The sequence below is a fragment of the Coregonus lavaretus genome (genome assembly GCF_964263955.1).
Source record: "Coregonus lavaretus genome assembly, contig: HAP1_SCAFFOLD_4790, whole genome shotgun sequence".
Lineage (NCBI taxonomy): Eukaryota > Metazoa > Chordata > Actinopteri > Salmoniformes > Salmonidae > Coregonus > Coregonus lavaretus.
The window spans coordinates 34,216-46,607 of record NW_028164865.1 but is presented as its reverse complement, the minus strand read 5'-3'; the positions used below and the strand labels follow the sequence as shown (position 1 = coordinate 46,607).

Genomic DNA, 12,392 nt, shown 5'->3' with positions numbered 1-12,392 from the left:
GATGTGGAATGGTAGCTATGGCAACTGCCCGAGCCAACAGGTTGCTCAAAGGCACTTTGACAGGAAGTGCAACAGGAAGTGAAACATGCAGCTCACTGGGTCCAGCAAAATTACCGCCAATGACTCAGCAGGGAAAAAACTCTAATAGGTCTAAGTGTTGGTCTACAGAAGCAATTCTATAATAATCTTAATAATATTTATAATCTTATTTTTTTATGTTTGTTTTTGTCAATTGTTATCATATTACAGTATGAATAAAAACATATTTTAGGGGTGAGGGGAGAAATTACCCAGAAAAAAAGAATCCCACTTTTCAACAACCGCCTCTTATCTACATTTGACATTTACATTTTAGTCATTTAGCAGACGCTCTTATCCAGAGCGACTTACAGTTAGTGAGTGCATACATGTTATTTTTTTTGGTGTTTTTTTCATACTGGCTCCCCGTGGGAAACGAACCCACAACCCTGGCGTTGCAAACACCATGCTCTACCAACTGAGCTACACGTTCTACTTCCGCACTATTTTTTTGTTTACACACTGTGATACATTTATTTTCTTTATTTTCCTTTTTACCTTTTGACGGCCCTCTTTGTGTGCAAGGCTGTGGGAAAGTTTCCCATGGTGGGTGAGGTCATCCATCCGCCCCCCTCGCCGCCTTCTCCTGCCCAGGCAGGTCTGCAGGCAGCTGGGCTGTCTGACACTGATGTGGCCCTGCTCTCCCTCTCTGTCTTCACAGGGGCTTGGGGATGAATAGAGAGCCATTCAATTAAGGATCAAGTCATCTGGGGCCTCATTTATAACCGATGCAAAAATGTCACACTAAATATCTGTGTGCACAATTTCTTAATATGTAGGCGCACGCCATACATACAGCATGTTTCCCGTTGTAAATCAGACCCATCCTAAAACTGTGCGTGCGTGAACGAGCATCATAACTCCGCCTGGAAAATGCCCTCCATTCTCCTTTCATGGTGACAATAACGCCCGTTATTTGCTGTACAATTTGGAACTAGGCCTATTGGAATTTGGCCATGGTAGTTTCTAATAGAAAGAGCATTGTCAAATTCGATCAAATGTTTTTGGAGGTGTTGGCAGAATGTTTTAATATTTGGCAGTAATTTATGCTGTATTTGGCAAAGGCAACAAGCTCTCACAGTCTCACAGCAGAATTAGACGTTCAACCACATTCTCGAAACTTCAAATTTCGAAGTTACGGTTTAAGTTTAAGCCCTCATTCCAAATGGTTAAGGTAAGGGTTAAGGTTTGGGATAGGGTTAAAACTCAAAATAAAAAACCAGTGTCCACGACTGGGATCAAACACGCAGTCTTCTGATCCAGAGTCATGGGTTTGGTATAGGGTTAAAACAAAAAATGGATCGAACACGCATCTCCCTAGAAAACCCCAAGCCTACTTGATGGTAATAGCGCTCACTGTTGCCCCTACTGGCCGGTTTTGAAGGCATTTGCCGATGTCCTCAGGACATGGATAGATGTTCAATTTCGAAGTCACTCTTGAGTGATCTGCCTGAGGCTACTAGGCCCAATTAAATGAGAGATGCACATAGTCATTTGTTGTATAGCTACATTGCTAGTTAAGAACAAATTCTTATTTACAATGACGGCCTACACCGGCCAAACCTGGACGACGCTGGGTCAATTGTGCGCCGCCCTATGGGACTCCCAATCATGGCCGGTTGTGATACAGCCTGGAATCGAACCAGGGGGTCTGTATTGACGTCTCAAGCACTGTAAAGCACAGTGGTCTAAGGCACTGCATCGCACTGCTAGCTATGCCACTAGAGATCCTGGTTCGAATCCAGGCTGTATCCCCGGCAGGGATGTAGCTCAGTTGGTAGAGCATGGCGTTTGCAACGCCAGGGTTGTGGGTTCGATTCCCACAGGGGGTATGAAAAAATTAATTAATTAAATACCCAAAAAAATTGTGCACTCACTAACTCTAAGTCGCTCTGGATAAGAGCGTCTGCTAAATGACTGTAATGTAAATGTAATTAGACCACTGCGCCACTCGGGAGCCCAATGGTTATGAACATAAAGGAAATAAATTCCTCTGTTTCATTATTTAAGATTCCAAAAATAACACACATTTTTGCTCTTCTCACTAACAGTTCATGTTTTTATTTTTTGAATAAGCGTGTCATCATATCCACCATTTGCACAAACTGCTAGGCTACTTGCCTGCTCGCAATACAATACTTCAAAACACTAAAAACTTTGTGTACACATTGTCTAAAATTTGCGTGGATGTAAGGATTTTTATAAAAGCCATTGTTTTGCAGGAAAACTGGTGCACGCATGTTTGGGGTATATTTTCACACACACACACACACACACACACACACACACACCAAAGGCATCCTACATCTGTTTATTTTCTTGTGATTGATCAGCGCCATCTACTGGCAAAAACACTCAAAAGACTATGGCCACTCAGAGACGTATGAATGCAGATGAAACCATATATGCATTCATCAATTGTCTGTTTTTGTCCGTTAAACTCGAGTCAATTATTTGCTTATGCAAAAGTTCTACTCAAGTCATTCATTTGCATATGCAAAAGTTCAATATGTAAATTTTGGACACAACATATCTATGTGGCCATAGCCTAAATGACAAATGTATATACTATGGAACACATGAGTTGTTGTTTTTTTATTTTCCGAAAATATGTGAGGTGAGGATAACGTTACAGTACCAACTATACAACATTAATTTACACATTTTTACAATAGAGTGCCCAAGTTATGCTTTGGGTGCTGGAAAACACTGGAAAATACAAAAGTAGGAGACATGGATCACAGAAACATATGAGTATGGAAAACAGTTCCCTACCAAGCGCATCATGCTCTACTTCACACTGGGCACAAACTGTTTGAATCAACATGGTTTCAATGTCATTTCTACAAAATAAATACATGTGATGTTGAATCAACATGGAAAACTGCTTAAATGTAAAAAAAAGTCACCAACGTATACACCAACATGTTCTTGTTTTTCATCCAACTTTTAATATAAATCCAATGACATTGTTAAAACTAGACGTTGAACTGACATCTGTGTCCAGTGGGTTTAGTGCACTATACACTATAGGGAATAGGTTGCCATTTGGGACTTAGTCTTCCTCACATACTTACCATGGCTACACCACTCTCTTCTCAAGAGCAACACATCACCATACTAGCCTACTCGTCAATATGTTGCATGGTTTCATGTCTTCTCAGTTATTCTTCATTCAAACATAATGCATCATGTTAAATATACAAAAACAATGTTATCAAAGACATATGTCTTTATAAAAACATTTATGCACATCAATGATCAATGATAAATACTTCTGCCAATGTGTAAAACTTTAAAGGCTGCATCTTTTAAAATCTGTTCAAATCTATTAAAAGGGACAACAGATATTAGCTTTTGTCTAGGAGGGAAGACACAATATAATAACAAACGTTGGCCGTGCCCAGAAGATCATCTATTGGGTGTCAACAAACAGAGACGATTCAACATGTAGACTCGTCAGGAAATTGATTTTTAAAAATCGCAGATGATGTTCTGTGGTCAGATACGATAGGATGGCCACCTACTGATTTTAACCGATCATTGGTGCGGTCTGTTTTGTCTAAGTCATCAGTGCTCTGATCTGAAACTCTAACTACAGATAGGATCTTAATTTGACCCGTTTCTCACAGCAGGAAAATAATCCTGCAGCAACAGGAAATGTGAATTATTGTGTGGATTATAATTAATGCTGCACATTTTTGTAGGGGTTGATACATTTTTAGTTAGGGCAAATCAAGTAGACATTACAAACTTTAGAAGCCTTTTTAAATCTCAAATATACTACACGTTTGCTGATCCTACACCTGCATGATGCTATTCAATTTTTTCCTCCAATCTCTCTGGTGCAATTTTCACAAGGATGTGGCAAATTCTCACAACTCTTAGTACAAAACTCAAAACAGATCACTACATTTTCAATTGACTCAATACAACACACAATATCATACAGTCAATCTTTCACAAAACTTAATCAGTGTTTTATCTAGAAATACATGTTTCACATTGCAATACATGTAAGGTAATACAAAGTAATTGCTTTTCACAATGCAATGCTCACATTGCTTTTGATATGATTGTCTTCTCATTTGTTAAAATACATTTTACTATTACTTCATTTGACTGCTCTTGATTCATAATCACTTAATTTGGTAAACCTATATATTTTAAACTGGTTGGGACACCAGGTGTGTGCAATTAAGAACAGAAAACCAGCAGGCTCTGGGCCTTGTAGGGTAAGAGTTGAATACCCCTGCCCTATACAGTAAACATGAATTCCAAAATGAAGTTGCTGGGGTCTTTTTGATGGGGGGGGGGGGGGGGGGGGGGGGGGTTTACACTGATTTACAAAAATTGTATTGGCCAATACAGTACTGTAATACTGTAACATATGCCATTTACGTAGCAGGCGTTTTTATCCAAAGGGACCACAGTGAGTCCACACATTCTTGTATATCGAACAGAGCTGGGGTAAATTCCATTTAAATTCCAGTGAATTCAGAAAGTCACGTGAAACCAAATTCCAATTCTAATTCCAAATGTTCCTGATTGACAAGAATTGGAATTGGAATTTCAGTGTACTTCCTGAATTGACTGGAATTTAAATGGAATTGACCCCAACCCTGGAATTCAACCCACCACTCTGGTATTGCTAGCGCCATGCTCTTACTAACTGAGCTACACAGGACCACTACAATACAGTATATAAGTACAATACAATACTGTAAAATACAATACATAATTACAATACAGGTGGAAGGTGTATGATCGCCATCCCCATGAGCGTGCCACCCTCATCCAGGCCATGGATGAGGCATGCAATGACATCAATCCAGATGTCAGGCTTGGATTAGCCGTGCCAAAATGTTTTTCACCAGGTGCATGAACAATGAGAACATTTACTGCGATGTCGATGAGAACCTATGGCCAAATGGTCAAGACAGGCTTGATGAAAACGAGTGCCTGCTAAACGCTGTTTTTTTTTCATTCATTTCAATGGTTTCATATGATTACAGTACAGCTATGTTTTAATTATTTCTGAACAATACATTTATTTTTTTGCATCAATGATTGTGAAAGATGTCTTCAATGATCACACCTTTGATCACACATGGCATAGAAATTATGGAAATTAAAATTAATCCCACTACAAATTAATACACAATAAAAGGTTTTGAATTTAAGACTGGCTGCTTTACAAGTGTTACCAGTTTGGAGTTTTGTACTAAGAGTTTAGAAAATTCACCACATACTTGTGAAAATAGCACCAAAGCGATTGAAAATAACTGTAAATTGATACTAGTATGAAATGGCTTACAGAGGAAAAGTACAGTACATAGTATCTATATGAGAAGCTTCTAAAAAAACAAAGCTTTTAAACAAACCCAGTACATTGTAGTAGCAGTGCATGACTTGGACTAGGTGCCGGTACTGTTTATATTGGCGTGTTCCGGACCAAGTCAAGCACTGGATTGAGTGTTTCATTGATATTATGAGTTAAAAGGGATTGGCTGAAGTGATTAAACGGGACCATGTTTTTTGTTGAGAGCCTTTTACTCTGTATGGTGGGTAGAGACAGACTAGCAATGCTGTGTGATTAGAGGGACAATATCATATAGATTACAGTTCAACAAATAAAGTTGTTGAAAACATGTCTCAATTAAAAATACATATCATACATGACAGATTATGTCCCTTTACAATGACATCCTGATTATATATACATAAACAGCAGTGGTGGCTGGTGGGCAGAGATATAGGAGGACTGGCTCATTGTAATGAAACCATGTGTTTGATGTGTTTGATACCATTCTGTCCACTGCAGCCATTACAATGATCTCTGCCCATCAGCCTCCTCTGATAAGCAAAAGTTATATTAATAAAGTCTGTTTTTCATGAGAAGTTTAAGTCCTCGATGCGCTTCAGGGTAAAGTTTATCCTAGGAACAGATCAGCATCTAGGGGCAACATCACCCTACTCCCCTGGGGCCTCATTTATAACCATTGCATACATTTCACACATTTCACAATACATTTCTGCATGCCACATTCCCTGAAAAGTCAGCACATGTACAAAAATATTTAGATTAATAAATTTGGCGCACGCCATACATATGCACGTTTCCCATTATAAATCAGACCTGTTGTAAAACCGTGCGTGAACGACCATTAAAACTGCCTGGAAAACACCCTCCATTTACCTGTTATGGTGATCATAACGCCCTTTATTTGACGTATAATTTGGAACGATTGGCATTAGGCCACAGCATGCAAAACAATAATTGTTGTTCAATATATTATTGTGATTCTATGTCCTACCTTGGTATAGGCTCTGAGATTAAATAGGCAATGATGTTGTGGTCTTATCGCACAGCAATACTGTAGCCTAAGCCTACCCATACTGTCAAATATTTTACATAAACTACCGGTCTATTTACTGTGTTGGCAGGATGTTTTAATCTTTAGCAGTAATTGATGCTGTATCTGGAAAAGGACTGTGTCAGTTTCTGGAAGACAAAATAATGGCTAATTGCTGTGGACCTGTCAGCAGAACGTTAATAATTAAACAATGTTTTGCATCGACTTTTCCTCCAACCTATGATTGACTGTCCGCGAATTCTGAAACATTGTCTATTGCAGGCAACAAAATAATTATATGCAATTACAGTCCTTACGTTAGCTCACTAAGGCCCAGTTCAATGTAAAAGAGCATCTGTTCACTTGTTAAATGCGACTGTATAGCGGTATTATAAACCGTGCTGCCCATGATATCGCAAAACTTCAAATACATATAGCTATTTACTACCCTACTAGGTCCAATTAAATGAGATGCGCATGATCATTTGTTGTATGGCTCCTTCGGGAATATGAAGCAATCACGGCCAGAAAAGGTGCAGAATGTATTCTGCAATGGTTATGAAAATAAAATAAATGTCAAATTATTTTAGATTATAAAAACAAAACATAGATTTTCGCACTTCTCACTAACGGCAAATGGCTGCATTCTTGTTCACATGTTTTCCAGATTTTTAGTTTTTTATTAATAATCTTTTCATCATATCCCCCATTTGCACGAAATACTTACTTGCCAGCTTGTAATACAATATTTCAACCACTAGCAGATGTGCATATGCATGGTCTACCATTTGCGGGAAGGTGAGCACATTCTCACATTCTCAACTTTTGTTGAAAACTGGCACATGCAGATTTTGGGGCAAATTTTGTTCATATGCAACGTTTATAAATGAGGCCCCTGGTGTGTAGGGTAAAGTTGTTGTTACTGTGCTGCCTTCTGCGGATAGTATCCCATAATGCAACAGATTAGTCTCTTCTCTTCTACATCAGCATTTTAGTGCCATATGTACCAGCAGGACAAACAATGTGTGTTTGTGTGTGTGTGTGTGTGAGAGTGTGTACACGTCTTATTTCTTCGGTGAGCCAATCATCACCTTGGAGACAAAGTTAACGATGGCACTGGCAGGTTGTTCGGGGTCGTGTTCAGCAAACACGTGACACACGTTCTCTGTCCCATTCATCGACTTCCTCGCCACAAAACCAAAGATCCTGACAGGAGAAACAGCAGAGAAGCTCAGTAAGCCTTCAGCTTCAACAGCCAAACAGAATAATCCAGAGTAATATTCACAAGGAATGAAACGGAAACAAATGGGCCGAAATGGGGGGTGACCTACCTGAATTTTATCCAATAAGAAACACATTTTAATTGCAAAAAAATTCCGTTGCAAAACGTTTTGCTATGTTTCGCTATGGTGTGTACTAATGAAGACGACCCAGTGCTATTCAATAAATAATTCAGAAAAGAGAAGTGATAGCTCTGATTGATAGAGGGAGTAACGATAGACAATGAGATAGATAGATAAAAAAAGAGAGAGAGAGAGAGAGAGAGAGACAGAAAGAGACAGAGAGAGAGAAAGAATGAGAGGAGGTGAAATGAGGGGATGACTTACTTAGCAGAGGAGCAGCCATCTCTAGTCCACCTGGTGAGAAGAGAATAGGTTCAATTACCATGCATGATTATCTGGAACACACACACACCATGGAGTGTACAGTACTCACTTGCGTTCCTGTGGGTCAAGAGCACAGAATATGACTGTATTGACAGTGTAGTGTCTCCTGAAGAACAGCCTACAGACAGAGAGAGAGACAGAGACAGGCAGTGAGGGGTGAGTGCATTGTAGTGTAGGTATATAATATCTGTTGCAATTAGGAGGTTCTTTACATTATGAGTGTGTGCATGCATTTGTGTGTATGACTCACTTCCTCTGGTTGTCAGTGAGGGTGATGCCCTGGGCTGAGACTTTGAAGTGGACCACAGTGGAGGTAGGAGGAGGGTCCATGGCCAGAGTCAGACTGGCTGCCTTCTGCACAGCCTGGTACCCTGTTAGAGACTCCAGTTCTACTGAGCCCAGGAACCACACATTACAGGCTGGGGAGGGGAAACATACACACACACACACGTCATACACAGTAACACACACACACACACACACTGAAACAGAGACACACTGAAACACACACCCACCATGTCAGAGAAGAGGAGAGCTGAGATAAAACAGTACCTGCTCCCTGTTTGAGTAGCTCAGCAGCAGAGTTGGTGGCTGACTGTGTTGATGGCTCACTAGTATCTTCCAGAGGGTCTGACAACACAGAAAGAAAAAAGAGTTTGGCGGAATTTATAAAAACACACACACACACACACACACACACACACACACACACACACACACACACACACACACACACACACACACACACACAACACACAGTGGTGGAAAAAGTACCCAATTGTCATACTTGAGTAAAAGTAAAGATACCTTAATAGAAAATGACTCAAGTAAAAGTGAAAGTCACCCAGTAAAATACTAATTGAGTAAAAGTCTAAAAGTATTTGGTTTTAAATATACTTAAGTATCAAAAGTAAATTTACTTGCAAAAATATACTTAAGTATCAAAAGTTAAAGTACAAGTATAAATCATTTCAAATTGCTTATATTAAGCAAACCAGACGGCACAATTTTCTTGTTTTTTTTATTTACGGATAGCCAGGGGCACAATACAACACGCAGACATCATTTTCAAACAAAGTATTTATGTTTAGTGAGTCCTCCAGATCAGAGGTAGTAGGGATGACCAGGGATGTTCTTTTGATAAGTGCGTGAGTGTACCAATTTCCTGTCCTGCTAAGCATTCAAAATGTAACGAGTACTTTTGGGTGTCAGGGAAAATGTATGGAGTAAAATGTACATTATTTTCTTTAGGAATGTAGTGAAGTAAAAGTAAAAGTAATCAAAAATATAAATAGTAAAGTAAAGTACAGATACCCAAAAAAACTACTTAAGTAGTACTTTAAAGTATTTGTACTTAAGTACTTTACACCACTGCAAACACACGCACTTTCTTACCTCTGTCGGGGATGATGAGTTTGCAGGGCAGGGCCATGGGGGTGATGGAATGTTGACAGACCAACGCAGTCAGACTTCCTGTGAGGAACAGGAAACAGACTGTCTCAGATGCTTTCACATACCATCTAGTTATTATGGACCTGTTTAGATGCACTACTCAGTATGTCCACCAGAGGAAGACATTGCATATTATTTCATCAAAACTGAACATATGCACACATACAGTAAACTTAGGCTGCATTTACACAGGCAGCCCAATTCTGATATTTTTTTCCACTAATTGGTCTTTTGACCAATCACATCAGATCTTTTCACATCAGATCTTTTCCTAGAGCTGATCTGATTGGTCAAAATACCAATTACTGAAACAAATTTAAGAATTGGGCTGCCTGTCTAAACGCAGCCATAGTCACACAACACAACACACATACAGTAAACATATGCACACCACATAACACAACACACAGGAATATGTCCTCACCAAAGTAGGGTTCGTTGGGACAGCCCTTAAGTCGTACCCCTTTCTGCGTGCACTCAATCAGGAAGTGCCTCACCAGCTCATTGGACAGGTCCCCTCCCACTGTGGAGACAGGAAGTGACATCATCAGAGAGGGATCTCAGAGTCAGAGAGGTGTGGAGAAATGGCAAGTCCCTAGGTACAGATATAGGATCAGCTTCCCTTCCCCCAATCCTAACCTTAACCATTAGTGGAGAAAATACCAAATTGACCCAGGGTCAGCATCTAGGGGTAACTTCACCCTACACTGCCCTGGACTGACAGACATATCTCATTTGAAATAAGTCAGAAGTGACACACTATATAACTACAATGGTTAAATGTCACTACTGAGTCGTTCCACCTCAAAAAGCACAAGAAAGTGCATTTCTGATGGATAAATGTGTGTGGCAGAAGCAGAAACAGCAGCATCTAGTGGGAAAAACCTGGTACTTTCACACTAATTTATGGGGGAAAATGCAAGTGACTTCAATGGCTAATTTCTCTGAAAAGAAACAAAAACAACAGCACCAAATTCACTGAGAATACATTACATAGTATGAATTAACATTATTCCAAGCCGCAGCTTCATACTACTTATTATACATAGAGAACTGATCATGTATACTGGCCATTGGGGTCGGCTTGGTGTGGGGTTTGGGGGGGTCCGTGCGTGGCTTTTGGCCATTTACTTGGATTCCTCACGTCTTAATCATTGTTAAGAAGAGGTTTGGTACAAATCGGATGATGGGTACTATATCAATTGAATATTATATGAATCCTATAAATTGAAATGGCCAATTTGGGTTCAATCAATTACCTTAATTTCTCAGAGTTCAAATTGTCTTTCAACAAAAGAATGATACAGGAAGGCTTATCTTATCTGTTTCTACAGAATCCATTTCAGAACAATCTGAGATGGTGGGTGTCATGGCTTACTGAAATGAATTGGAATGACCCTATTATGACATAATCTAATGAGACCATGCTGGAACTGATGTACCTCTCTGAGGCTGTGTCCCAAATGGCACCCTATTCCATTTTACATTTTAGTCATTTAGCAGACGCTCTTATCCAGAGCGACTTACAGTTAGTGAATACATATTTTTTTTATACTGGCCCCCCGTGGGAAACGAACCCACAACCCTGGCGTTGCAAACACCATGCTCTATCAACTGAGCTACATCCCTGCCGGCCATTCCCTCCCCTACCCTGGACCAATTGTGCGCCGGCCATGAATCTCCCGGTCGCGGCCGGCTGCGACAGAGCCTGGATTCGAACCAGGATCTAGTGGCACAGTTAGCACTGCGATGCAGTGCCTTAGACCACTGCGCCACTCAGGAGTTCATATTCCCATAGGGCTCTGGTCAAAAGTAGCGCACTTCATACTTAATAGAGAATGGGACGCTCAAAAATTTAGCCTATGACACCAACCTTTCTTGCTCTGTGTCAGGACAGAGGGAGGGGGTGTAGCCACCTTCATAGCCAATCCGTAGGCTCCGCGGAACGAGTGACTGTCCCTGACGACAAAAGATCCAGGTTCTCTGTCCTTCAGCACAGTGATGGCTACAGAGCACCACAGAGGACAAAACACATGTCTTACACAGAAAGTCACAACACCCACATGGCCACCCTATTCCCTATATAGTGCACTACTTTTGACCAGGGCCCATAGCAGTTGTGCACTATATAGGAAATAGGGTGTCAACATACACACACACACACACACTCACTAACACACAGTTCTTGCAGCAGATGTCTAATATTTAGAGACAATATTTACCTTGATCTCTGGAGATGTCAGGCTTGTACCAGAACTTGGATGTGTCCTGAACAAACTTCACACTCTCCTGCTTACTGGCAAACAGGTCTGCAACACAAAGCACAGGCAAAGACAACCACTGAGTCTGACTCTCCCATTCTAGAGAGAGAGGAAGAGACAAACAGACTAGAGCACGATGGTACAGTCAAAAGTTTGGACACACCTACTCATTCAAGGGTTTTTCTTTATTTGTACTATTTGCTACATTGTAGAATAATAGTGAAGACATCAAAACTCTGAAATAACACATATGGAATCATGTAGTAACCAAAAAAGTGTTAAACAAATCAAAATATATTTTATATTTGAGATTCTTCAAAGTAGCCACACTTTGCCTTGATGACAGCTTTGCACACTCTTGGCATTCTCTCAACCAACTTCATGAGGTAGTCACCTGGAATGCATTTCAATTAACAGGTGTGCCTTGTTAAAAGTTAATTTGTGGAATTTCTTTCCTTCTTAATGCGTTTGAGCCAATCAGTTGTGTTGGGACAAGGTAGGGGTGGTATACAGAAGATAGCCCTGTTTGGTAAAATACCAGTCCATATTATGGCAAGAACAGCTCAAATAAGCAAAGA

At 40.1% G+C, this 12,392-nt stretch overlaps 1 protein-coding gene across 2 annotated transcripts in view; it reads right to left on the bottom strand.

Moving 5' to 3' along the window:
- Positions 1-4,390: 4,390 nt before the first annotated feature.
- Positions 4,391-12,392, bottom strand: part of LOC311114401 (tensin-3-like) — a 37,360-nt gene continuing 29,358 nt past the window's right edge. For both annotated transcript variants that reach the window (XM_084189658.1, XM_084189659.1), the window contains 9 exons: positions 11,776-11,862; positions 11,427-11,558; positions 9,978-10,076; positions 9,497-9,574; positions 8,654-8,731; positions 8,352-8,520; positions 8,151-8,219; positions 8,042-8,071; positions 4,391-7,640 (listed from right to left, as the gene is read on the bottom strand). In XM_084189658.1, the coding sequence (XP_084045784.1) occupies positions 7,499-7,640; positions 8,042-8,071; positions 8,151-8,219; positions 8,352-8,520; positions 8,654-8,731; positions 9,497-9,574; positions 9,978-10,076; positions 11,427-11,558; positions 11,776-11,862 (884 nt within the window). In that variant the 3' untranslated portion in view covers positions 4,391-7,498. The remainder of the gene's footprint in view (positions 7,641-8,041; positions 8,072-8,150; positions 8,220-8,351; positions 8,521-8,653; positions 8,732-9,496; positions 9,575-9,977; positions 10,077-11,426; positions 11,559-11,775; positions 11,863-12,392) is intronic.